At 57.4% G+C, this 26,707-nt stretch overlaps 2 protein-coding genes across 3 annotated transcripts; one reads left to right on the top strand and one right to left on the bottom strand.

Moving 5' to 3' along the window:
- Positions 1–1,403: 1,403 nt before the first annotated feature.
- On the top strand, positions 1,404–16,862 carry SNX32 (sorting nexin 32). 2 transcript variants are annotated; one of them, XM_037904119.2, is made up of 13 exons: positions 1,404–1,574; positions 1,731–1,835; positions 2,103–2,213; positions 9,877–9,998; positions 10,253–10,376; positions 10,957–11,061; positions 12,820–12,925; positions 13,334–13,409; positions 14,096–14,135; positions 14,540–14,626; positions 14,743–14,902; positions 15,050–15,135; positions 15,788–16,862. In XM_037904119.2, the coding sequence occupies exons 1-13, from the start codon at positions 1,533–1,535 to the stop codon at positions 15,839–15,841; spliced, it is 1,218 nt and encodes a 405-aa protein (XP_037760047.1). In that variant the 5' UTR covers positions 1,404–1,532; the 3' UTR covers positions 15,842–16,862. The 2 variants fall into 2 exon arrangements, with proteins under 2 accessions (XP_037760047.1, XP_043406955.1); XM_043551020.1 differs by having other exon boundaries at positions 14,743–15,135.
- A 1,351-nt stretch (positions 16,863–18,213) lies between these two features.
- Positions 18,214–25,517, bottom strand: CFL1 (cofilin 1). Its single transcript, XM_007056165.4, has 4 exons — positions 24,904–25,517; positions 21,555–21,862; positions 20,104–20,180; positions 18,214–19,393 (listed from the first exon to the last, which is right to left on the bottom strand). The coding sequence occupies exons 1-4, from the start codon at positions 24,904–24,906 to the stop codon at positions 19,281–19,283; spliced, it is 501 nt and encodes a 166-aa protein (XP_007056227.1). The 5' UTR covers positions 24,907–25,517; the 3' UTR covers positions 18,214–19,280.
- Positions 25,518–26,707: the final 1,190 nt, after the last annotated feature.

Below are 26,707 nucleotides of genomic sequence, written 5' to 3'. Positions count from 1 at the left end.
ACTCCCTTACGTTTCTTCGTACTAGTGACTGTCCTGATCCTGGTGCTCAGCAATGGGATGTCTGTGCTGGCTGATGCTAGGTCAGAAAAGGCACTGGCAAAATGAACAGATGTCAGGAGAGGAACCATGGGAGTTTTCATTTGACTCCCGGAGTTTCTGGTGGGCATCTCATAATGCATGGATGCATAAACGGGAATCTCAAGTAGGAGAAGGGAGGTTCTGTTACCTCTCTATTTGGCACTGGTGCTGCCGCTGCTAGAATCCTGTGTCCAGTTCTGGTGCCCACAGTTCCAGAAGGATGTTGCTAAACTGGAGAGGGGGCCAAGAGCAAAGTGGTGGAATGTTACACCGTGGGCTCCCTGCCTTGAATACTGTGTGTTGAATTTGAACTGATTCAGAGCTGTATGGCTGCAAGGAGAAGGACTGTAGCAAAGGGGTGTGGATGCACTTCAATTCACTGCAATTACATTGCGGCATTTTGAGTGAGCAAACCACACTGCTGTAACATCACCGTGAAGACATGGTCTTAGGATGTGCCCTCTTGTTGGGTCCTAGGCAGGGAGCAAACCTGGGAATTTCCTGTTTTGAAAGGATGACGTTCTGCCCATCGAGGTACAGGACAATGAATGGAAGTGCAGAGGCAGCAGCCGGTATGAGCTCTTGCCACCAGAGAACACTCCACGCAGTGTTAGCAGGGAGTACACAAGCACATAGTTTGGGCCATTCCCTCTGAAAGGCAAAGTGACTGAGACCTGGGCCTGTGGGTGGGTTATGCCCAGCTCTGCCTGGGGTGTCCTTACTTGTGCAATGATTGCACGATTGTTGCCTCACTAAGGCTGGGGTGTGAGGCCTTGTTCTTTGGACTGTGAAGGTAACAGCTCTGTGAAGGTAACCTGATCACAGCTGTAGGATCTTGGGTGGTATCCATGTGTTGAGGCGCTGAGACCCCACAGAACTCATTGCTGATGTAGGTCTGGAGCAATGGGGCAAGCAATGCAGCCATTTCTCCATCCACTGCCTCAGCCAGAGCAAGGGGTGGGTGCTAGAGCCCATCCACCTAGCCCCCACTGCCACATCCCCCTGTAGCCTCCAGGGCCCCCAATCTCCCACCATACCAAGAGGCACCACACCCAGCTGATACCCCCCCCCGCTCCCCCTGCAGCGTCCCAAGGTGCCTCTCTCCTCCATCTCCTCAGCTGCCAGGGGTCACCCCCTCCCCAGCTGGGACCAGCCCCCCAGAGAGAGGGAACCCACGCACACTTATCTCCCCTACGCCACCTTAAGAAGGTATGACCGCCCCCCACTGCCCCCGCCTGGGGGGTGACGAGTGGGAATCCCAGCGAATGGGAACGAGGACTCCGTGCCTGGTGCCCAATGGGGAGGAGGGGTGTGGAATAGCTCTCACAAACGATTTAAAGAGACAACACCCTCCGCCCGCGCCGCCCCCCCCTCCCCCATTCCTAGTCAGCTGATGAGGCCTGAGCCTGGGTTCATCTACAGGGCATCCTGGGCCGCTCTCTTCCTGGGGGCGCATGGAGGAGCCGCTGGAGATGCCGCCTGGGGAGGAGAGCAAGGTGAGCCTGGGACCACGGCGGGGTCCTGCATTCCCCACCCGGGAGGGGCAGTACCCTGCATTCTGCTGCCCCCCGCGCCCGGTGCCCCGGGTCGGGCATCGCCCTGCATCCCCCCCCCTTGGGTGCTCCCATATCTGACCCTCTTCTCTTCCCCAGCCTTGCTCACCCTCGGAGGAGCTCGCCACTGACCCCTCCTTGCAGGTTGAGATCTCAGACGCAGTCAGCGAACGGGACAAGGTGAAATTCACTGTCCAGACCAAGGTGAGGGGGAGTATGGGATGAGGGGATTGGAGAGACAGAGTGGAATGGGTCCCTTATGGGGGGTCTCCCACCATAGGGCTCTGATGTTTGGGGGGTCTCTGGGGAATGTCTCTAGTGAGGTTTGAGGGTCCTTGGCTTGGGTGTCTCCATTTGGGGTGGTCTCTGGGGGATCCCTGGTTTGGGGAGGTCTCTGGCAGGTCCACTTATTGAAGGGGATTCTGGGAGTCCCAGGTTTGGAGTGTGTCATCCCCTGCCCCCCTGTTGCAGAGCTCCCTGCCCGACTTCAACCGCCCAGCGCTCTCTGTGGTCCGGCAGCATGAGGACTTTGTTTGGCTGCACGACACCTTCTCTGAAAATGATGAATACGCTGGCATAATCGTGAGTGGAGGGGATGAGGGGGACCAGGGGGATAATGTAAAGGGTGAGAGGGGATATGGAATCATGGTAAGGAGAACATCTGGGGGGGCATGGGGCAGGGTGTCATAAGGGGGAACATCATGTCAGGTGCTGGTGTCTACAACTCAAGAAGGCTATTGCTAAATTGGGTTCAGAGAAGAGTCACAAGAACGGTTAAAGGACTGGAAAACAGGCTGTGACAGTGAGGGATTCCCAAGAGCTCAATCTGCTCAGTTTAACCAAGAGAGGGTTAAGGGGTGACTTGCTCCTAGTCTGCAAATAAAGGTCTAACAAGATCCAGGGGCTGGAAGTTGAAGCCAGACAACTTCAGACTGGAAATAGGATGCAAATGTGTACCAATGTGGGGAACGAACCAATGGAGCAATTTACTAAGAGCTGTGGTGGATTCTCCATCACTCGACATTTTTCACTCAAGACTGGGTGTTTTTCTAATCTGCTCTAATTCACAACAGCAGCAGATTCACATGGCTGTGATGTAGCTGTGGTGCACATAGAATGAACTTCCATCCTGAATAGTCCCTTGCAAGTCTTCTTCTTTTGGCAAGAGTCAGCATGGGAGGATTTAGGCTTCTTAAATCCTTCAGAATTGCATCTTCCAACCTCATTTGTGATTGGTCTCGTGCTCTACTTTCTTTGACCTCAGGTCTATAAAGCTTCTGTACAAGCACACCTTCTTCTCCGTGCTGGACATGGTGACCACACCATTGCAGTCTTCTCAGCGGATGTGAGACTGCAACTTGCCAGGGTCATCTAAGAATCTCTTCGTTTGTGACAAAATCAAACCAGTGGATGTTTTGACACTGAAAACTGTTTGGTTTCCTCTCCTCAGCTGTTTTTCATGGCCATGTTCCTGCTCCATACGACAGAGTTGTCATCACTACCACATTGAACACTTGTATCGTAGTTGTCACATGGACATCCTGCGACCCAGAGGCATAGGTGCTGGAACTAGGAGTGGTAGGGGTCTTGAAGTGTTTCCATTCTATACATGGTTTACAGTTTAGTTCAATGGCTCTCAGCACCCCCACTACACAGATTGTTCCAGCACCCCTGCTCAGAGGCCTTTGAAGACACTGAAGTGCCATGGATGCAAGACCAATCCAACATGTGACTTCTTCTGATATAGAGCCTCTTATTGTCAAGTGATTACCCAGATAGATAAACCTATTCATCCATTCAATGTCATTGCTGTCCACATACATCATTTGCAGGTCATTTGTTTCTGTTTTGTAGGAGGCTTGCATAGCTTTGGTTTGATCACCATTGACCCCAAGTCCCAGAGATTCCGTTGCTTTCCACAGCGCTCCCAACATTAGCTGTAGTTGGCCAGTAACCTCTCCAAGTAAGGCAATAATAGCATGCTAAAGATCTTCTAAAGATGAATCTCTCAATTTCACGCCTCCTACTTTGGCCATCTGTCCTCCAGTGTCCATGCCCTGTCGTGACGGGACAGCTTGCATGCTCTAATGATCCCCAGAGTCTGTGTCGGCGGGGGCTTTTTGCTCCTGGTGGTTCAACCATGCCAGATTGGTCTGTGGAGGACCTGAGAGCCAGACAAAATAGACACCCTGGTCCTCCAGGTTGGGGGTTAGGCACAGGGCTAACAACCCTGTCCTGTAAAAAACAAAATATGTTAAGGAAACAGCGACGGAGAAATCGACCATTACTGTGTGTGACGGCCTTCAGGAGTCAATGACCCGTATGACTGCCAGTGGCGAAAGCCGAAAGGAAGCCACTGGCATGAAGACTTCAGTGCTCAACATCAAGACAAAAACCAAACTTGGTTTTTGGAACGTACGGACAATGTACAAGGCAGGGAAGCTAGCTCAGGTCATAGCAGAGATGAGACGCTACAGCTTACACATCCAGGGTGTCAGCAAGAGCAGATGGATGGGATCAGGAAGATTAACAACAGCCTCAGGAGAAACTTTGCTGTTTTCTGGATGGGATGATGGACAACACCATGAGGGTGTTGCCATCCTTTTGAAGAAGGGAGTGGAGCATTCCCTGCTTGAATGGAAATCCATCAGCAGCAGACTTATGAGAGCCAGACCGAAACGGAAACATAATAATGTCCCCCTGCTTCAGTATTATGCTCTGACAAATGACAGTGATGAAGAAGTAAAAGACAAATTCTATCTTACACTACAGGTGGAGTTAGAGAGAATACCACGCCACGACCTAACTATCGTCATGGGAGACCTGAATGCCAAGGCCGGTAAGGACAACACAAACAATGACAGAGCAATGGGAAGACATGGGTGTGGCGCCATGAATGAAAATGGAGAGAGGCTTGTTGATTTCTGTAATATGAATGACCTAGTCATTGGTGGAACCCTATTTGAACATGGTGAAATTCACAGGCTGACATGGTGTCAGAGATAAGAACCAGACTGACCATATCATGATCAGTGGTAAATGGCGACTCTCACTGACAGATGTGAAAGTGAGAAGGGGTGCAGATGTTGGCAGCGACCACCACCTTGTGACAGCTTCCGTCAAGCTAAAACTGAGCAGTGTGGGCCCACCAAACAAGGGACATAGACGTTATGATATTGACAAGCTAGAGTCCCCTGACATACAGAAAGCCTTCATTCTGCAGCTAAAAAACACGTTTCAAGCACTTGCAGACCTTGATGAAAAGGAGGGGAATGCAGATGAGGAGATCAAAAAGAAGTGGGACAAGGTAACAGCAATTTATAAACAGAGCAGTGAAGCCTGTCTAGGCTATAGGCAGAAGAGAAGGAAGGACAGGATTACACCCAGCACATGGAATGCCATAGAAACCAGACGAGCCCTGAAGAAAAAAGTTTTAGACACAGAATCCCAGAAGCTAAAGGACAAATACCGGAAGCAGTATTAGCAAGGCACACCGGGAGGTCAAACACCTTGTGAGAGCAGACAAACGGCCTTATATTCATAATCGGGCAACACAAGCAGAGGATGCAGCTGCTCGTGGTGAACAAGGATCCGTCTACAAAATGACGCGGCTTATCAGTGGTAAACGGCAGACACCAACAAACACTCTCACCAGGAACAAACAAGGCCACCTACTAACAGCCGAAAAAGAACAAGAAATGCACAGGGCAGAGCATTTCAAAGAATTGCCGAACAGGGAGCCACCTAAAGAGGAAGCAAACACCCAGGAGGCAGAAGAAGATCTTGATATCAACACAGACACCCCAACTAAGGAAGAGATCATTCAAGCCATCGAATCCTTTAAAAATGGGAAAGCTCCTGGCAAGGATAACTTGAATGCAGAATTGTTCAAGATAAATCCTAAATTAGCAGCATCTATCCTGGCCCCTCTATTTACATCAGACTGGGAAAGAGAAAAAAGTGCCAGAGGAGTGGACCCATAGGGTTATAGTGAAGATACCAAAAAAAGAAAACTCAGTGATTGTAATAACTGGCGTGGTATCACACTTTTATCTGTGCCAAGCAAAGTATTGTGTAAGATCATAGTCCAGCGTATATCAGAGGCAGTTGATTGCGTTCTCAGAAAAAAGCAAGCTGGTTTTCAGAAAGGGCGTGGATACACAGACCAGATCTTCACTCTACGAAACATAATAGAACAGTGCTTAGAATGGCAACAGCAGTTCTACATACATTGCATAGAGTTGGAGAAGGCTTTTAATAGCCTTCACAGGACCAGCCTCGGGCGCATTCTGCGGGCACGTGGAATTCCCTCCGTATAATCAACATCATCAAAAGCTTCTATTTCAACTTTACATGCAGTGTTATCACAGTGAGCTCAGTTTTGAAGTCAAAAGAGGAGTATGCCAGGGGTGTGTCATGTCTGCAATCCTCTTCAACGTTGCCATCGACTGGGTAATGCAGCGTATAACAGAAGACATGCCAAGAGGCATTAAATGGACACTCTTCTGATCCCTTGAAGACCTGGATTTCGCAGATGATGTCACTCTCCTATCACATACCCAACACCATAAACAAGAAAAAACAACTCGACTCAACGCATTCAGCCAGCAAATTGGACTGAAAATCAACTGCAATAAGACAAAAATAACGAGGAGTCCTTGTGGCACCTTAGAGACTAACAAATGTATTTGGGCATAAGCTTTCAGGGGCTGTGTGTTATCCAGGAGGATTGGATGATCACAGTGGGCCCTCCTGATCAGTGAATCTATGAATTGTAAAGGCGTGGGGCATAGGTGGAGACACAGGATCACTGTAACGGGAGCGGGGGGCGGGGGTGGAGAAGGAAGAGTGTTTCTAGAGGAGGGGGATCCTTTAGCCATTGACATCCTGCCCCTAATGGACCCCCCAAGGGCCCTGACCTCCCAGTCCTGCCCTAGCCTTATTGGGATCCAGGAAGTGGGCGGACAAAAGCCCGCCCACTGCTAAAGGATCCCCCCCCAGCCTAAGGGGGGGGTCCACAGGACCTGGAAAACCAATTAATTACAGGGGACAACTAATGAACAACAGGGACAGGAGTGCGGTCAAAGGGTCAAACGAAGGGAACCTGACAGGGACACCGAGCAGAGACCCCCAGACAGCGCCCACTGCTCCTCGAAGGCATCAAGGGAGTCAGTGGACGCTGCCCAGAGGAATTCTGCCCGGAGGCGTGAATGGACCGAGGATTGGAAATAGGCCTCACAGTCACAGGAGACTCCATCGGCCAACCTCCTCACCCTGGTTTTATAGATGGCCACTTTAGCCAGGGCCAGGAGGAGGTTGACCAGGAGGTCCTGCAACTTAGTGGGGCCACGGACAGGGAGTGCATAGATAAGGAGGTGAGGGGAAAAGTGCAACCAAAATTTTAACAAAATATTCGTGAGGAGCCGGAATAGGGGTCTGCAGCCTGGCGCACTCCAGGTAGACGTGCGCCAGGGTTTCCCTCACGCCGCAAAAGGGGCAGGTGTCCGGGATTGGGGTGAACCGCGCCAAGTACACGCCCGTGCTCACGGCCCCGTGAAGGAGCCGCCAACTGATATCCCCGGCGGGCCTCGGGACTAAGGTGGAATATAGGCTGGCCCACCGGAGCTCCTCACCCTCCAGAGGTGGCAGGAGGTCCTGCCACTTCGTGTCAGAGCGGGACGCGAGGGTGAGGACGTGAAGGGTGTGGAGCACGAGCGTGTAGAGCTGTTTCTTTGGCACGGTCTGGAACCGGACCGGCTGCAGCTTGTGTAGCCAGCTCACGGTGAAGGGGCGTGGGGGTTGGATGGGTCAACAGGGCAGAGGCCCGATGAAAAGGTCCGGAGGGCCTGGGGTGGAGGGTGGGCGGGGCGCGCCCTCTCGCAGGACCCGGTCGAGGTAAACCCGAGCAGCGGGCAGCAAAGCAGCCCTCACCTCCTGAAGTACGCGCAGGGGAGTACGAGGTCTGGAGAGCCCCATGCCCTGAGCGAGCGTCAGGGGATCCAGCCAGTCTCCCCGGTCGTAGTCCAGGACGTCTCCGACTCTGGTAACTTCTGCCAGGACCAACCTCTGGCGCACCGGGGGGGACTCCGCCACCTGCACACGGAGCTGGGGGTTGTGTAGCAGGGGCTCCGCGAGGAGATCTTTCCCCACGGAGGCCGCCACGGACCTGGTCGCTGTGAACAGTTTCCAGGTCCGGAGGAGGTCCTGATAGAAGACCGGCAGCCCGGAGAGGTCTCGCGGAAGACCCCTCGGGTGGAGATAAAGGAGCTGCCGGTCATATCAGGGCCCTCGGAAGCGGCGCAGGAAGGCGTGCGCCAGTACGCTCCATGCCGGACTACCTGCACGATAAAGGAGCCTCTGCAGGGCCTGGAGGCGGAAGACATGGACCTGAGTGCGGAGACACTTCAGGCCCTGCCCTCCCTCCTCCAGGGCCAGATGGAGAACCCCTGCAGAGACCCAGTGCAGTCCTGACCAGAAGAAATCCAGAATCAACGTCCAGAGGTTGGCCAGGAAATCCGGGGCTGGGACCAGGATGTTGAGCCGGTACCAGAGCATGGACAGGACTAGTTGATTGAGCACCAGTGCCTGCCCTCGAAGGGAGAGACACCGGAGTAGTCCTGTCCATCTCCGGAGCCGCTCTACCACCCTGTCCTCTAAACCCTGCCAGTTCTCCGGCGGAGACGGATGCGTGGCAGAAAGGTAAACACCGAGATAGAGCAGCGGACCCGCGCTCCACCAGATGGCTTGAAGCGCGGGTGGGAGGGAGCTCACCTCCCGCCAGACCCCTACAACCAAGCCAGAGCTCTTGACCCAGTTGACCCGGGCGGAGGAGGCTGCCGAGTAGACGGCCTGGCAAGCCTCCACCCGCGCCAAGTCTCCCGGGTCCTGGACCACGAGGAGCACATCGTCGGCGTATGCCGACAGGACCAGCCGCAGCTCCGGCTCCCGTAGCGCCAACCCCGTCAACCTCCTGCGGAGGAGACAGAGGAAGGGCTCGATCGCCAGAGCGTACAGCTGGCCCGAGAGGGGGCACCCCTGCCGTACTCCTCGCCTGAAGTTGACCGGTTCGGTCAGGGTCCAGTTGAGCCTGACCAGACACTCTGCGGAGGCATACAGCACCTGGAGAAAACCCACAAACTGGGGTCCGAAGCCAAACGCTCGCAGAGTGCTCAGGAGATACCCGTGATCCACCCTGTCGAACGCCTTCTCCTGATCCAGGGACAGGAGGGCGAACGACAGACTGTCCCTACACCCGAGTTCCAAGAGGTCCCGGACCAGATACAGTTTGTCGAAGACGGTGCGGCCCGGGACGGTGTAGGTCTGGTCTGGGTGGATCACGTCCGCTAGCACGGACCCTAGATGCAGCGACATGGCTTTCGCTACGACCTTGTAGTCCATGCTGAGGAGCGAGACGGGACGCCAATTTTGTAAATCGCAGAGGTCCCCCTTCTTTGGTAATAAGGCAAGCACGGCTCGCCTGCATAAAAGAGGGAGGACCTCGCTCTGCAAAGACTCGGCCCAGACGGTGGCTAGGTCTGGGCCGAGGATGTCCCAGAACACGTGGTAGAGCTCCACGGTCAGCCCGTCCATGCCCGGAGATTTATTGGTGGGCATGTGGCGGAGGGCTTCCGAGAACTCAGCCAGAGTGAGAGGCAGCTCAAGCCGGTCTCGGTCACCCGTGCTGACCTTGCCCTGCCCTAACCCTAGGCATCATCCCCCAACAGGACATCTGGGGGGAGGGATAGCTCAGTGGTTTGAGCATTGGCCTGCTAAACCCAGGGTTGTGAGTTCAATCCTTGAGGGGGCCATTTAGGGACTTGGGGCAAAAATTGGGGATTGGTCCTGCTTTGAGCAGGAGGTTGGACTAGATAACCTCCTGAGGTCCCTTCCAACCCTGATATTCTATGATTCTGTAATCTGAGCCCTTTGCCCCTGCCCCATAACAACTGGCCATGAATCCTTTCTCAGCCCCTCCAGCTCCACCTCCCAGCCTCCTTTGTTCCAACCATTAGCCCCCCCGACCCCGCTTCACTCCCCTCCCTCAACTGTGAGGCCCCCTCATCTCTGCCCTTTCACCCCCATGCCTCAACCATGAGCCCCCATCAGCTCCACCCTCACCCCCGGCCTGCCCCACAGCTAGTATCACGGGCCCATGGGGGCCTGGGGTCACAGAGGTCTGGGAGGCTGGAGGAGGGGTTCAGAGCTAATATTTCTCCTGGTTCTTCCCCCACCACCCCCGGCCCAGATCCCCCCTGCGCCCCCCAGGCCTGACTTCGAGGCATCACGGGAGAAGCTGCAGCGCCTCGGGGAGGGGAACAGCACCCTGACGCGGGAGGAGTTCGCCAAGATGAAGCAGGAGCTGGAGGGGTGAGTGACACCAGGGGAGGGCGGGGGCTGACCTCAATGCCCCAGTGTAGCACTAGGGGGCACTGTGCTGTGGGGTCAATAAGGGGTCAGTGGGGGCGCTGTGCCATGGGGGCAGTACAGGCGATCAGCGAGAGGTGATACATAGGGGTTAGTAGGGGGCACTGTGGGGGGGCTCCGGGGGCAGTGGGGGGGTGTCCAGGGGGTCAGTACCGGGACACTGTCCCTGCAGATGCTCACCCGCCTGTCTCCCGCAGCGAGTACCTGGCCATCTTTAAAAAGACGGTGGCAATGCACGAGGTGTTCCTGCAGCGTCTGGCAGCCCATCCCGTCCTACGCCGGGACCACAACTTCTACGTCTTCCTGGAATATGACCAAGACGTGAGACCCCAAGTACCCCTCCCAAGAGCCTCCCACCCCTGGCTGAGTTCCCAACTCCCCCACCCACCCGAGGCTCCCTCTGATCCTGCTGGCCTCCTGCAACACCTTGAGCCTGCCCCTGACCCCCCAGCTCTCCTCTCCCCTGGTGAACCTCCCACCTCCTCCCCACTGAGCTACCCCCCACTACCAGCCTTCTCCACTGCTGAGCCAAAACCCCCCTCCTCTGCAGAGCTGTTTGTCTGCCTAGCACAGGCCCCTGGTACCCAATTTGAGGCCATTCCCATCTCCACCACCTCCCGCCAACAAGGGGGACCATGTGGGAGATTGCCCCCCACAATGTGAGGAGCACAGGGCCTGGAAGGAGCCAGAGAGGTGAGGGGGACAGCTCCTTCTCTCCCCACTGCCCTGCCCCACTCTCTCCTCCAACTCTGGCCTGCACAGATCCCTCCCCCTAGCTCCTATGATCTCTGACTCTGGGCAGCCCCTGTGGTGGGCTGGGGGGATGTGAGGTGCAGGGGGTCCTGGGGGGCCCTCTCCCACCTCCCCCCCCACACACACCTGGCACTCTCTCTCCTTGCAGCTCAGTGTACGTGGCAAGAACCGCAAGGAGCTGCTGGGTGGTTTCTTCCGGAACATCGTCAAGTCAGCTGATGAGGCTCTCATCACCGGGGTGTCGGGGCTGAAGGTGAGCCAGGACCCACTGCATGCGGTGTGGGGTGTGGGGGAGCAGGGACAGAGTGTGTGCCTCCATCAGATCCCATCTTCCCAGAAATCCATGGGCCCTGCACAGATCCCCCAGTGACATTTTTGGGGTTCAATCCAGACCAATACCTGTCCTGCAGCTCTGGGTACCCTCAGTGCTCTGCCTATGTGGCTCACGGCCCTGACTCCAACAGCCAGGCTACTGCCATGCAGGTCACACCCCGGCTTCCCCGCCTAGTGACCCCAACAGCCCATCCTGACTTTCCCCCAAACGGTCCTGCACTGTCCAGCCCACTCCTGAAACACTCACAGAAGGAAGGAAGTTCGTTGTTCCTTCAGAGGGACAATCCCGGGCCGCTCACTGATTTCACTGGGGTTTGACAAGCGCTCTTATGGCAGTCCCAGCACCGAACTGGTGGAGAGTCAAACACGTTTAGTGAAGGCAAAGGCAGAGGTTTAAATGGCACCCGAAGGAGGAGTAAAGATAAATGGTTACACCTTTGCTTCTCAGAGTGTGTCTACACTGGAGACTTCAAAGCGCAGCCATAGGAACGCTCCCGCGGCAGCGCTCTGAAGTGCGAGTGTGGTCGTGTGCGAGTGCTGGGGATTAGCTCCACAAGGGGGTTCGCTCCGAGAGCTGGGAGCGCGGCTTCCAGCACTCGGAGCCTGTCTACACTAGCGCTTTCAAGTGCTCAGACTTTCTGCACTCGGGGGGGTGATTTTTCACCCCCCGAGCCAGCAAAGTAGAGCGCTGTACAATGTAAGCGTAGACATACCCTAAGACTGACACTGCACTTCAGTGAGTTACAACCCTTGCCTGAGCAGGGTCCTCACCTAAACTCAGTTCCCGGGGACTTCAACCGCTCGGCTGGAGGACCCAGCAGCCTGTGATTTCTGCCGCTCTGGCCCCTTGAATCCTTCCTCGTTACACTTTTATAATACAGGAATACTATCTACAAGCAATTGATTGTTGCTTATCATTTGCGGTTCAGGTCCCTTGTCTGTATAGCTAAGAGGCTTCTCCCCCACCTGGTTCTATTCACCTTTGTAGGCAGCGGTTCCTTCGGTGTCTCTGCCTGACGGGCTAGTCAGCTACGCAAATACACATTCCTTTGCCTAGGGCAGACTGGGCTTATGCGCTGCTTGCCAAACCCATCTGAAGAACATCATTCAAGTGCTTACTTACAACTCTTTGTACGCACCCGGGCCCTACGTCACCCTGGAATATTAATGAGCAGGGAGTTAGTTTTCCAGTGATATCTCATGATATCAATGTGTTAGGTGTAGTGAGTGTGTCGGGCCTGACAGGAGTGGCTGACAGAGTAGCAAACCACGAATGGGGCTCTGTCACACACACCCCCCTCACCCCGGCCAAGCCCCAGTACGGAGAGTAACATGGCCTGCCCAAATCACCCCCCACCCCACCACTGGTGCAACTGCCCCCCTCCCCCACGGTATCAGAGAGAGTGGCATGGCATGCACATATCTGTTTCCCCCCCCCGGCACTCGTGGAGAGTGGCACAGCCCGCACAGATTCCTCCCCCTGCAGCAGTGACCATGTTAACACTTAGCCCAGCCCATATAGATTCCCCACTCCCGCCCCATGTGCAAGGACCACATGGCACCCCCCACCCCTGGACGTGAGGCGCTGCATGGTGTGTGCCGATGCCCCTCCCCTGTTATGGGTGGGGCCGTGTGTGGGGCACCCCTCGGATCTCTGGCTCCCTGTCACCCCCTGCAGGAGGTGGACGAGTTCTTTGAGCACGAGCGGACATTCCTGCTGGAGTACCACGCCCGGGTGCGCGACACCTGCCTCAAGGCCGACCGCGTCATGCGCTCCCACAAGAGTACGTGGGGAGGCAGGATTGTCTCTCTCCCGTCCCTCCCCTACAGCCCCCTCTGGTACCAGGATCATCCTCCTGCCCCACCCTGGCCCTTGGGACTGCCCCTTTCAGGAGTGTCTCCCCTGGGGAGGGGAGGTTCCTGGTGGTCAGGAGCACTTGTGGGTGGGGACCACCTGGGGTGCTTAGCACAAGGGATCCCCGGGAGAGTGGCAGCTGCCTAGGAGCTGTCCCCCATCTGGAGGCAGTGGGGGAGCCCTTAGGGGTCAGAGGGGCAGGGTGGTGGAGGCTCTGGGGAGGGGAACCCCACCGGGCTCCTGGAGGTGGGTGTGAGGTAGGGACTCCTGATTTGTGGGGGGAGTCTCTAAGATAATGGGGTACATCCCCTGCCCTGATGGCTGCCCCCCAATACAGGCCTGGCAGAGGACTATATCCCTATCTCAGTGGCACTGAGCAGCCTGGGCACACAGGAAGTCCGACAGCTCCAGACGTGAGTATTGAGGTGCAGGAAAGGGGCTCCCTATGAGCCCCCAGAACTGCTTGCTGGGGGAGCTGTGTTGGGGAAACAGGCACTGAGACTGCGGCTTGAATAACCCCCACCAAGCTTGGGGGGGCTGGTATAAGGTGTGCCCCCCCAGAATGCACTCTGCTCCCCACTCCAATGACCCCATTTGGACATCAGGGGCACTTCCACTCCCAGCCTAGGGTGTCAAATGGGGATTAGATGCTGGGGGGAGAGTGGCGAGGTGGGATGCATTTTGGGGTTGGGGAAGGCAGCCCGGTGTGGTGGCGAGTGGGCCCTGTGGATAGTTGGGCGCTGATGGGGGGGCACTTCCTGGTGTGGCGGTAGAGATCTGGGGGGAAGGAGGCACCTCAGACAGAGCTGGCGGTGCAGCCTTGTGTAGAGCTGGGGGATGGATTGCTGTCTGGTGGGGGGCAGGGTGCAGGGGACACTGAGGGGGATGGGGTGCTGTCTGGTGGGGGGCAGGATGCAGGGGACACTGAGGGGGATGGGGTGCTCTGTGGTGGGGGGGGATGCAGTATCGGGGGCCCTAATTTAGGGGAAGGGTGTGAGGGCACTTGGGGGATGGTGGTGTGGGGGAGGGGGTGCAATGGGCAGGTTACTGGGGGGAAAGTACCAGGATGTCACTGATGAGTCTCCCTTTCGCTCCCCAGGAGCTTCCTGAAATTGGCTGAACTCTTTGAACGGCTGCGGGTGAGTGAGTGAGGGCTCCCTGCTCCCCCCAAGGGGCCTCTCCCCATCCCCTACTCTACTATGGGCCCCCTCTGCTCTGAGGCTTCTACCCCACACACACACACACTCTGCCACCATTCCTCATGCTCCAGACCCCCTCCAATCTCCTGGTGTTCCCCGCCCTCCCCTGAACCCCACAACCAGGATCAGCCCCACCCCACAGACCCTACAGTGGGGAGGCAGGGCCTTCATGGCCCCCATCCTGCACCTCCACCCCCCACTTACTAGCACCCCCTATGGCTGGGTATTGGGGACCTCTGAGGGGGTGACATTAGCTCAGAAGGATGGGGCGGAGAGGCTCAGGTGTAGTTGTGGGATTAACATCCCCCCTCTTTTGACCCCCCGTTCTGTCCTCTTCTCCCCAGAAGTTGGAGGGCCGTGTGGCATCAGATGAGGATCTGAAACTGTCTGACCTGCTCAAGTACTACATGAGAGACTCACAGGCAGCCAAGGTACAGGCAGCCCGGGGCCGTGATGGGGCCATTGATATAGGGCTCCCTTGCCCAGCCCTGAGATGCAGCCCCCTCTGGGGTGGGGCATGGAGGTTTATAACTGTCTGTGTCCCCAGGATCTGCTGTATCGGCGCCTGCGGGCCCTGGCTGATTACGAGAATGCCAACAAGGCACTGGACAGAGCCCGCATGAGGAACAAGGAGGTAAAGCCAGCTGAGGTCCATCAGCAGCTGTGCTGTCAGCGCTTTGAACAGCTCTCAGCCTCCGCCAAGCAAGGTGAATACAGAAGGGCTAGGAGCCAGGGCTCTTGGGTTCTATCCCTGTCTCTGGGTGGGGGTGGAGGGGGGGGTGTCGAATGGGGTAGAGCAGGGGGCTGGGATCCAGATCTCCTGGTTCTCTCTCTCTCTCTCTCTCCCTGGGCAGAACTGACTGATTTCAAGTCACGTCGAATCTCCGCATTTCGCAAGAACCTGATCGAGCTGGCGGAGCTGGAGCTGAAACATGCCAAGGTATCAGAGACCCCTAGAAATCCTGCAACCCTGCCTGGGACCAACCCACCTCCCCGCTAGCCCTTGGGAACCCCCTATCCCAGCCTGAGTGCGGAGCTGCAGGAACTACACTTCCCCCCACCCCAGGAACTCCCCCAACCCTGGCTGGGAACCCCTGGGCATCCTTCCCCTCCCCTCCCCCAACTACCTGCCTTCCCCCCCCAAACCTGAACTGGGACCCCCCAGAAGCTCCCATCTCTTTCTTACCCTCCTCACCCAGTGCATGCTCTGCCTCCCCATCCCCCAAGTCCCTGGGGAGACCTGTTCCCCCTGCCATGCTCTCTGCACCCTGGGGTGGGGGCTGAAGGCTTGTCTGAGCCCCCACCCAGTCACCTGCATGCCTCCCATCAGTGCAGATCCTGTCCTCAGTTGCCATATCCAGGTGTGGCCTGCAGGGGGCAGCAGAGACACATACTTGGGTCCTGCATACAGGTTCAGTCCCTGCAATGCCACTCCCAGTTAGGCTGAGAGCCAGGACTCCTGGGTTCTGTCCCCAGCTGTGAGAAGGGTGTGGGGTGGGTCATTTAAGGTTTTCTTGGAGTCCCAGTTTCCCCTGGAGCATCACGCTGGGGAGTGGGGGTGTCCCCCCCCTAACCCCTTCCCTCTTTTCTAGGCCAGTAGCCTGCTGCTGCGGAACACCCTGATTGTGCTGAAGGGCGACGCCTGATGCTGCCCCCCAGCCCTGCACCTGTGGGAGGGGCTGCTCCATGCCTTGGTGCAGAGACCCTCCCCAGCGCTACTGCTGCTGCCTCATAACCCACATATCCCTGCCCCTCGCCAACCCTGCTGGCATTCCAGCCTCCCCCCCTGCTCTGCCAACTCTGGGGGACCCATCTGACTAGGGGGGCAACCCCCCACAACATCCATTAACTCCCTCCCCCTGGCCTCCCAGACATGGCTGCAGCCTGGAGTTCCTTTAGGAGGGAAGTAGGGTGGGAGCCAGGACTCCTGGGGTCTATCCCCAACTCTGGAAGGACAGTGAGTTAGAACAGGAGGGCTTGGAGCCAGGTCTTACTGTGTTTTAGGTGAGCCCCTTCCCCTCTGTCCCTCACCCCCCACACTGCAGTAAGACCGTGGGGGGGAGGGCGGGGGAGATGTTAAGGTGCATTCAAGTACATAAAAGGTTGTTAAAAGGAGGAGGGAGAAACATTGTTCTTTTTAACCTGAGGATAGGGCAAGAAGCAATGGGCTTAAATTGTAGCAAGGAAGGTTTAGGTTGGACATTAGGAAAAACTTCCTAACTGTCAGGGTGGTTAAACACTGGAATCAATTGCCTAGGGAGGTTGTGGAATCTCCATCATTGGGGATTTTTCAGAACAGGTTGGACAAACACCTGTCTAGATACTACTTAGGGCTGCCTTGAGTGCAGGTGACTGGACTAGCTGACCTCCCAAGGTCCCTTCCAGGTCTATGATTTGGAGCTGTTCTAGCCATTTACAAGAATCCAGGCTAGGTGCCATCTCTGAGCAACCAGATGAAGGGGGGAGGGGCAGAAGGAGGGGCAGAAGGGGTGTGAGATTGGTCAGGGGGAAGAAAGAGAGCATGAAACTGCAGTAGGAAGACAAGAAACCACAGTCTGGGGGCTATCATCATTCAATTCTGCCATCCCAGGCAATGTGTCCATCCACAGCTCTGTACCCCCCAGCCCCAAACACCCCCAATAAAGGCCCATTTTGTATCCAGCTCCACCCCATGCAGCCTCATTGTCAACCCCCTATTTTCCAAGCCTGCCCAGGCTCAGCTAGGGCCCAGCCCCCCACAGCATCAAGGCTCTTCCCCCAACCCTGCTTCCTCCACAGCTGCTGCTGGGACTCCCCTGCTTCCAACGTTGCTCACCCTGACCCCCACCAGCCCTTTGTCCACGGCCCCAGCTCCTGCATTGCTCGATCACAGCACCCTGAGCTGATCACTCATAGCAGAGAAGCTGGCCTAGGATCCCCAGCTGGGGTGAACTCCCAGGCAAGGCCTTGCTGTGGGGTGGGAGAGGCTTGGCCTCCCCCCAGCAGGGCCAACACAGCTGCCAGGAAGAGCTCCCCCCCCCCTTGCTCCCCCTGTGATGGGGGGGATACACCCTAGAGGGCAGGGAACCTGTCCAGGCCCCATCTCCTGCTAAGGCTGTACATGGCAGGATAAGCACTGACACAAAAGGAGACCATCAAAACCCCACCCACCCCCCACTCAGAGATAGAGCCCAGGGATCCTGGCTCCTGCCCCACTCCCAAACACTCCTGCCCTCTCCCCTGTGGGAGAGAACTCTCTCTTGGCTTCCAAGCATCATTTAGACCATGGGAAGGCTGTTAGCTAGGACTCCTGGGTTCTAGCTCCACCTCAGGGGCTGGTGGATTAGAACAGATTAGCTTTACCCAGTTACACTGATAGCTCCTGTGGGGGAAAGCTACCCTCCTTCCCCCTGCACACACACACACACACACACTGAAGTTGTTGGTGGCTTCTGGAGGCAGCAAGAGATGTGTGGGCAGCACCATTGCCCCCCTCATATAGCCCCAACCCCCCCTGCCCCCGAGCAGCTCTGCTGGCAGGGCCAAGGAGCAAAGGGCTGATCCCAGCTGGGAATTACACCCCCCTCCCACCCCAGGCTCTCACAGGAGACAGGACAGAGGGAGACACTTGCAGGTCCCAGCACCGCTGCTCCTTCACACCTAGCATGGGACTTTGAAGTACTGCAGGAGGGCTAGGGCACCAAGCCAGGCCTGACCAGACACAGGTGTGGCACTGGCCTAGGGGGGTGGGGGAGAGAGCACGCAGTCCAGCTGCCTAGGGCAGGAGGGAGGTGGCCCTGAGCACAGACCTGCACAGGTCCTTTGCACTCCTGTGTGTTTTACAAGGAAAGGCAGGTGCTGTTACTCATAAGCAGCAGCCACACCCAGCTCCCATGGCCACCCACACCCAAGGCTCAGCACTGATTGCAGGTTCCCAGGAGCCAGAACTCCTGGGTGCTCCTCTCCACCCTAATGTCCCCCTGCCTCAGTTTCCCTGGTGGCCTCAAACCTTCCAAATAAAGCCAGGCAGGGCAGTAGCTTGTTAGCATTTTTTTTTTTATTGAAGGTCATTACAGGTGCTGCTTCCATATTAGTAAGTTCCACTGGAAGGGAGTGTCCCAGCCCCCAGTTACTTAAATTTTGCAAGTTTCTCCACAATATTCCATTTATACACAGTACTACAGACAAGCACAAAGCCACTAAGTCATGGACGCATTGGCAGCAGGGGGTTGCTTTCCGGGGACACCCCCAGCTCTCCCGGTGGGGCCAGAGAGAATCGGCATCTTTCACTGTTTCAAAACACAAAACCCTTTAAAAAAAAATTTACACACACCAGAAATTTCTAATTCCAGTCAAGAGGAGGCTACAGGGATGCAGTTAGAGGAGCTACTAGGATGTCACCTTCCACCAGAAACTACTAGTGGCTCAAGACCTGGGGTTGGTTGTTGGAGGGTCCCTCACTCACTAGCCCCTTTTGGGAACACCCTGGCCAGCAGCGGACTGGCCATCAAGACCTCAGCCCTATGGAGGATTTGAGATGGGCTGTCAGGAGAGGGCAATGGATGAAGCCCGTTGGTCCCTGATCAACCTTTGAAGGAGACATTACTGGAATGGAAATGCGGGAATGCTCCCAGAACTAGACAGAGCTCAGGGGACGATCCCCATGAATGGTGGAACAGTCCCAAGACCTACACACTGAGCTCCAGTGCTCCAAGGATGGGCCCTTCTTGGTGTCTCTAGACACCAAGCTAGAGAGCTCAATGCATGGTCCCTTCTGATGGTGGAGTGGCCCCGGACCTTGAGGAGGAGCTACAGTGCCCAGGGAATGGTCCCCTTGGTCTCCAAGGCGGAAGTTCCAGGTAACCGAGGCGGCAGTGGGTTTGGCAGGTGCCCTGCACAGCAGTCATGGCCGGGCTGTGGAGTGTCTTGAGGACTCTGATCGTGCAAACTGGAGAAGGAGACTTAGGAGGCAAAGAATCGGAACATTATCTAAGAAATTATCCCCCCCACCCCCCAACAGCCCTCCCCCCCCACCCCACCCCCCAAAAAGGTAGCACAGGACTGATTAACATGGAAGCTCCGGTATAAACTGGCACTGGGAGCGTTTCACAAGGGCTTCCCTTCCAAGCTGACAACGGCGTTGCCGCCCAGCTTCTCGGCCAAGGTGCAGCGGTCCTTCACCTCCTCGTAACAGGTTGCTTGCAACTCATGCTTGATACCTGGGGGGTGGAGGGAGGGCAAGAGAGAAAGAAATGGGGAGGGTTAGGGCAAGCCTTGGGTTGGAGATTAACCCCCATCTAGCTGAGATCCAGCCAGAATCTCCCCTCCCACTCCCTATTGCTCCCTATGTGCAGGGCAGTGAGGTTGTGATCCCCAGGCCAAGAAGCCCTGCTGTAGCCTTGGCAAAGGCACCAGTTGACTGGGGGCCTGAGAACTTCCAGTTCCACCCCATCCCAGGCAAGGCCCCTCCTGCACCACACTGGCCCATCCTGCCACAGGATCAGAGACTGTTTATTTAGCATCTCCCAGCAGGTCACATGCACCAGGGAACTGACACCCGCATCCAAGGGTGGGGGGTAGCCTCAGAGCACAGCAAGGAAGCAAATCCAGACCCCTGGGGTGCCCCTGAATGGCTCTAACCCCCGCTCCCTCCTAGAGCTAGGATACAACTCAGGAGTCCTGGCATCGCAGATACTAGCTCCCAAGGGCCACCCCAGAGTGCAGTTCCAACTGGCCTTGGCAGGCACAGGCAGACCACGAGGCTCAAGGCACACAGCACCTCACTGAGAGGGGCCAGAAGCACAACCATGGGGCTGGGAGCTGGGCCGGCATCCCACTGCAGAGCTGCCAGCTGGCTCATCCGCCATGGGTAGGGGCCCCCCCACAGGTGGCAGGACATGGCCTGCCAGGGGTGCAGGACTCTACTCACCTGTGAGTTTCTTCTTGATAGCATCCTTGGAGCTGGCGTAGATCATCTTGCTCTTGAGGGGGGCACAGTCTGGGGCCCTGCAGGGAGAGGGGAGGGACTCACACCAACACCAGGGACTGAAGGCTCCCGCAAGGCACAGGCCTCAGACACAGCACCCACCTGGGCACAGACTGAAAGCGTAAAAGGACAGAGCAGCAGCATGGGCTGAAAGGAGCATGGGGAGGAGCCCTCCCTGCCAGGCCATACACTAGCAACAGCACCAGAGGGGCAGATTCCCAGCAGGAGGCACAAGGAGCAAGAGAATAGCTGGGAGTGGGGAGAAGAGAATAGAGAGGTGGGAGGCCCAGGAGAGAAATTGTGGCAGGTCAGTAAGGCAGAGGGGAAGCTGTGGATCTCAGTGCCATGCCTGGCAGAGGGGGCAGGGTGGCTCTGTGCCCAGCACAATAAGGGCCTTTAAATGCCACCCCAAGTAGGTTTCAGCCAGCACAGCAGCTCTTAGAGATGGTGCCGACAGTCTCCTCTGTCCTACTGGCCTAAGAGCAGCTACCACTGGGCAGAGAGTTTCAAATCCAGGCCCGTCTTAGCTCTCCTGCCCCCAGCACCCACTCAGATTCCCTCTCCATTAATACCACCCCCTTGTCTGCACCCACTCATGCCTCCCACCCCTGCAGCCTCTCCAAGTCTCCAGCTGGCCCCAGAGCAGGAAGGAGCTAATGTGTTCAGAACCCCCTGAGTACAGCGTATGCCCTGGAGGGGGCGTCCCAGCTGGGCTAAGGGGGCTGGCAGAGCCAGCACAGGATGCACTGATTGGGTCATTCCTAGTCCTGTCCCGTCCCCGCCACCTGCCCTAGTGTTGTGGGCCCCACTGCCAGCTGGTCAGCCAGCAGCCCTTTAAACAAGCAGCTGGCACTCCCTGCTGGGCTTGCTCCACCCAGCAGAGGGGCCGGGTGCTGGCACTGGGTGAACAAAGGCAGCTTTCACTGCAGCTCTGCAGAGGGAAGGGGTGGCACTGCCAGCCAGGGAGGGGGAACCAGGGAGCTTCTCAGGCCTGGAGGAGGAGGCCTGGCTGGAGCCAGGAAGCAGGACCATAAGGAGGAATTTGGGGATGGAGGGGCCGGGCCAGAAAGGGGAGGGGACAGGGGGCCACCCCAACCTGAGGGGCATGGTTCTACCAGAAGATGCAGCAGGTAGAATGGCACTGGAGGAGGATGGGAAGGGCCCAATACTGGAGAGCGGCGTGGCCAAAACAGGGGTGTGCTGAACAGATGGACCCAGCCAACAGAGATAAAGGGGCACCCCAGGCTTGGACTCGGGAGTGACCAAGACAAGGGGCGTGACTCCCCCGGTTGCTAGAAGCAGGGGTCCCTAGCTGGTGGAGAGGGTGGGCATAGCCAGCAGGGGCAAAAGGGCTGTACCACCCTAGAGGAAACGGGGCTGGGGCACGGCCCTACCAGAAGACAAAGACCAGATCCTCCTTCTTGCTCTCCTTGGTCTCGTAGGTGGCATCGTAGAGGGCATAGCGGCAGTCTGACTCCGGGAGCATCTTGACAAAGTGCAGATAGGGGTCGTCAACTGTCTCACCCACGTCCCCCACTAGAATCTCCTTGCCCTCCTCCAGGATGATGTTCCTCTTGTCCTCACTCAGGCAGAAGAGCACTGCCTTCTTGCGCTTCTTCACCTCCTCCGGGGTGGAGGCCTTCCGCACCTTCATGTCATTGAAGACCTTGATCACTCCATCAGAGACTGCTACGCCAGATGCCTGTGGGGGGAGGGGGAGGAGAGGAGGGGGCATTAGGGGCTCCCCCAGCCCCCAAAGGCTGGGCTATGAGGTGCACATTGCTAGGGTACCAGCCCCAGTGCATCAACGCCGAAGGGCCAAGAGCAATAGACACTGGGTTTTCTAGCCGTGAGGGGCAGATCTTCGCAAGGGAAGCCAAGCAGAAGGGGATTGTTGGGGGATCCACCCTTTGCCCCCACCAAGAGACATTGGGGGCTAGGTAATGTCAGTGCTGGGGGCCACATACTCTACCAGGCCCCAAGCCAATGGGCCCAGAGAATTTAACCCGGCAGCTGCCATGGGCTTTGCAGCTTTGGAACGGAGAGGGATGGATCGGGCAAGCTGTGGACACTGTTGCTGGTTACACAGGCAGGACACGAGCGGACGCACTCCAGCAATGGCCAGCAGCAAACCAGTGCCCCAGCCAGAGATGTGCACGATGGGAAGCGCTGCGTCAGTGCCTTGCACAAGCACCCCCCGGCGGGAACCTGAAACCCCACACAGGAAACGGCATGGCACGTGACCTGTGCAGAAAGAGGCTGCGCACGCCGCTTCCCCATCACTACCCAGCAGCCTGGGTCCTTCCCCCACTGTGCAGCCCCAGGGGCAAGGGACCTGCTGCAACCAACCTTCTGCAGGGACAACCCTTCCCACATCCCCTGCTCCTCCAGGGCCCTGCCAACCCCCATTCATCCCAGGAGGACCCCCCCCCCTCCCCCGGGTCTACACCTCCCATCCCCTACTCACCTTGTGCCATCTCACAAGACCACCCCCCCCCCGACCATGCCTACTTCCCATCCCCCATTTAACTCCAGCCCCTTCAACCTCCATCCCCCTCACCCCAAGGCAACTGCTTTACTGCACCAAGAGACAGATTGTTGAGCCTCCCTGACACTCTCCTTCCTGGCCTGGGGTTCGGAGCACAGCACCCCAGACACTACTGAGCCCACCCTTCTCCCCACCCCCACTAGACACCTTCAGATCAAGAGCCTCATTATTTGGGGCCCTGCCATAGCACTTCACACTCCACTGCCTGACAGCAGAGGGGCCAACTGAGTAACCGGGGGAACCCCAAGTTCTAACCACCCAGCCCAGGCCCTCACTAGATGATCCCAAGGGTCCAGCCAAGATCCAAGGCGGCCCTTCAGTGGAGTGTGGCTTCAGCAGCTGACCAGCAAAGCAGCACAGCGATATGCTCTTATATGGAGAAGGGAGGCTGTTTTAGGGGAAGCACCAGCCGCTTTGCTCCAGCGGCCACTGCTGGAGGGGGAAATGAAAGGGGCATGGGGGCAATGCAGGGCTCAAAATGGGGCCTGTCGGGGACCAGCACTAGAGAGTCTTCTTGGATCCCCAGGCCCGGGCCTAAATACTTCAGCCAATACATCCACCCCTGCAGCAAGGCTGTTGCAGGCAGGAGCGGCCCCCAAGCCTCCTAATCGAGTGGGCCCATAGGAGGCTAAAGTGCTTTTGTTCCCCAGCCCAACAGCCCTGTCTGAACCCATGGCAAAAACCTTAACCCTGTAAATACTCATCAATGCTACTGGTTCTGCCAAAGAGACAGTTCACTGCCGGCAGCCATTGCTAATCACCCCCAGATTTCCCTATACCCTTCACCCCCAAGTCTCCCCACCTTCCCTCCAAGCTGTGCTCACCACTGATCCCCAGCCAGGCAATTCTAAGAACCCAGGCACCAGGCAAACCAAGCACCTCTCCCCATCATCTTTGTCCTCAGGCACACAGGCACTGGGTGGTCTCTTGAGGGGTGGGGGTGTTCCCAGGCAGCCTACAGACAGTCCAGAACTGTCAAGGGCCATGAGGGCTCCTTGCTGGCCCTGAGTGAAGGAGGTCTCACCAGGGCCAGCTGGGAACCCGGGCTAGGAGCACGAGGCAGAAACGGAGACGGAGTCGGAGTCAGACATTTTGCAGAGCAGCATGCTCGCCCACTATCATAGCACATCAGAGGGGAGCAGTGGGGTGCTAAGACTGGGAGGGGGAGCTGAGAACAGCACACTGGACTGACTGATCTGGGGGGCGCTAGGACAATGTGGGCACAAAGATGGGTTCAACTTAGACTCAGATTTTAATGTCAGACAGGGCCATTATTGTCTCCTGTAGGACACAAGCCAGAGAATCCCCCCAGCCATTCCTGTATCCAGCACACATCTCACTAGCAGCCCCCAGCCAGGGGCCCCACCCATTCGTGATTTGGCCCCATCCAATACATCAAACGCCACCTGCTTCCCACCACCCCCAAGGCTAGGGGTGGAAAGAGAACTACTGCAGACATGGGGAGCCCTCAGGTCACAGGATCCCACAGATCACAGTGCAGCTAGGGCATCAGGCAGAAGAAATGGGGCTAGAGGTGGCTGGCAAGCCTCAAACCCCATGCTTTGGGGGATCGCTGTTTGCCAACCCCCATGCTCTGAGGCAATAGCAGCCTCTGGAACAAACTAGCCCCCACCCCATCAGAGGTTGCGAGAAGGGGCCAGCCCCAGGTAGGACTCACCCATAGGGGTGCACCACCTGCATCCCGCCACACACCTGCACCTACAAGGGAAGCGGCCACAACAGGCCCTGTAGAAAGCCTTTAAGAGCCCCGCATAGGGATCCCAATCCCACACGGGAAAAGGAAGCAGACACCCGCCATGAATTCCAGAGGCACCTCCAGATACACCCCAAGGGGGTAGGAGGGAACCCCTCGGAAAGGGCGAGCGTCCCAGGGACCCTACACGGGCCGCCCGACGCAGAAGAGAGCAGACAGACAGCCGCCTATAGATCCCATAGGGGAAACGAGGCTCCCCGTGGAGCTCCCATTCATAGAAATCCCGCACAGATGCTGCAGGGGGCGAGAGCAGATCCCGGCTACGGATCCTACAGCGCGATCCCCGATAGCTCTTACAGGCGCCCCCTACAGAGGTGGCGGGTACGCCAGGCTCCCCCCTCCCGTATGGATCCCATAGGCGCCCCAAAGGCAAGATGGCGGCCGCGGGGCACAAGATGGCGGCGGCGGGCCGGGGTCTCACCATGGTGCTGCGGGCAGGGGGATCACGGTCCGGGCTACGCGGGGTTCGCTCTGCAGCAGCTTCTCACTCGGTCGGTGTCGAGACCAAATTCTGCCCCGCCCCGAACCAACCGGCCGCCCGCTTCCGCTTTATGGGGGAGGGGCACTTCCGGGCGGCGCGGGCCGTGGGGCACGCAGGGAAATGGAGTCCGTGCCCGCCGCCGGGAAGGAGCCGAAAAGCGCAGGGAAATGGCGGGAGAAGGATGCGCGCTGCAGTCCGGGGGATCATGGGAGATGTAGTCCTGGGGGGGCAGGGCGGCGCTGGCGAGCCGAGTCTGAGAGAAGCCGCAGCGGGGGTGTCCTGCAGTTGCAGTGCATCATGGGTCACCTAGGCCCCATTGACTAGTGGGCGGTGTCGTTTAATTATCTCCACGCCGCCTGCAGGGCCTCGGGCAGGGGCCAGTCTTAGACCCGCTGCCGTGCCGGGAACAGGCGGTTATGCAGGCCGGACGCCTGGGTTCTCTCCCCGGCTCTGGGCGGCGCATGGGGTGTGCGGGAGCCGGGACCCCAGGATTGTGGCCAAGGGCCTTGGCATCGGGACCTTCCCCAGGGGCCGAGGTCCGGCCTCCCCCTTGGGACCCCGCCTAGAAAAACAACGGTTGTGATAATAAATCGGGTTGCTGGGGCGTGGCGGGACCGGGGGTTGGGTGGGGGAGGCGGTGCAAAGGTCGGGGGGGGTAATGTAAAAAGACTGACAAATAGGCTCTCGGGCAGCCGAATCTGAAGACCGGCTGCTGGTTGGCTGAGCCTCTCCCTGATCCCGCCCCTTTCCCGCTGTGGGCTCTGTTCCCTCCCTGCTTCGTTGCGTCGCTTCCAAATAAGGGCGTGAACAGCAGCACAGACAGAGGCCCCGCCTCTTGCAGCATCCACTCCTTATAAGGACATCTAGGGCAGCGAGGAAGGCCCTCCCCGCACCGGCCCTTAGCACGGGGGCAGGGGGAGGAACCCTGAGCGGCCCCGGCTTCCTTGCTCCGGCCCGCCGCGCTCCCTGTTCTCTGGCTTTTGGCCCCGGACCCTGCCCAGACCCAGCCTTGCCCGCCGCAGTGTTGCCAACTCTCATGATTTTGTCCTGGCAATGATAGTTTTCCTTAATGCCTCAGCTCCTGGAGGCAAGTGGCGATGTGAGGCCTTCAGCCGTCATTCTTAAAGAAAAATACCTGTCGAGCCCTCCTGGCCCTGGAGAACGCTGCAAAATGTGACCCCCCCGACCCCGGGCACCCTGAAAGCTCAAAAAGCAGACGGCAACTAAAAAACACCAAACTGCTTATTTGTAGCCAATCTCATGACTATTGAACCCTTGGGGTTGGCAGTACTGCCACAGGGACAGTTTGGCTGGGCTGTACCCAGGAGCAACCGTAGGCATTTTGCCTGGCAGGCTTGAAAACATTTTGGGTACCCCCTCAACTGCTTTCCCCTGGGATAGTGGCTGCAGGAAGGGGGGAGGGAAAAGGCGGAGGGACACGGTACCGTCTGGAAGTTGGCTGCCAAGGTGACTGCCCTGTTCATCCGACTCTACAAGCAGCCCTGGTTATATCTCTTAGGGGTAATCCTGCTGCTGCTCCCATCCTTTGGGCCAAAACCCAAGCAGAATTTACATGTCACCATAGAAGTGGTCCCTGTTCTGCTCCAGAGTTAACAGGCAGTGTCAAACCCGTCCATGCCTCTGTTCCAGGCACCCTGCACAACTGAGCAGGGAGTGTTCTTCCTCCAAAACCAGTGCTGAGCCCACCAGTGAACCCTGTATGAACAGCCCCTTCACACCACCC

The sequence above is a fragment of the Chelonia mydas genome, chromosome 7 (genome assembly GCF_015237465.2).
Source record: "Chelonia mydas isolate rCheMyd1 chromosome 7, rCheMyd1.pri.v2, whole genome shotgun sequence".
Classification (NCBI taxonomy): Eukaryota; Metazoa; Chordata; order Testudines; family Cheloniidae; genus Chelonia; species Chelonia mydas.
Note: the sequence above shows the minus strand (reverse complement) of the source record. Positions and strands in the feature narration are given on the sequence as shown.

Bases quoted from the DNA above. Each gene is read 5' to 3' on its own strand.
- SNX32 (XM_043551020.1), top strand. From the start codon at position 1,533: ATGGAGGAGCCGCTGGAGATGCCGCCTGGGGAGGAGAGCAAG. The intron at 14,627-14,742 runs GTACAGGCAGCC...CTGTGTCCCCAG, and splicing joins GAGACTCACAGGCAGCCAAG to GATCTGCTGTATCGGCGCCT. The intron at 15,136-15,787 runs GTATCAGAGACC...CCTCTTTTCTAG, and splicing joins TGGAGCTGAAACATGCCAAG to GCCAGTAGCCTGCTGCTGCG.
- CFL1 (XM_007056165.4), bottom strand. The intron at 20,181-21,554 runs GTAGGGCCGTGC...CTCTCCCTGCAG, and splicing joins GATCTGGTCTTTGTCTTCTG to GGCCCCAGACTGTGCCCCCC. The intron at 19,394-20,103 runs GTGAGTAGAGTC...TCCACCCCCCAG, and splicing joins TATCAAGAAGAAACTCACAG to GTATCAAGCATGAGTTGCAA.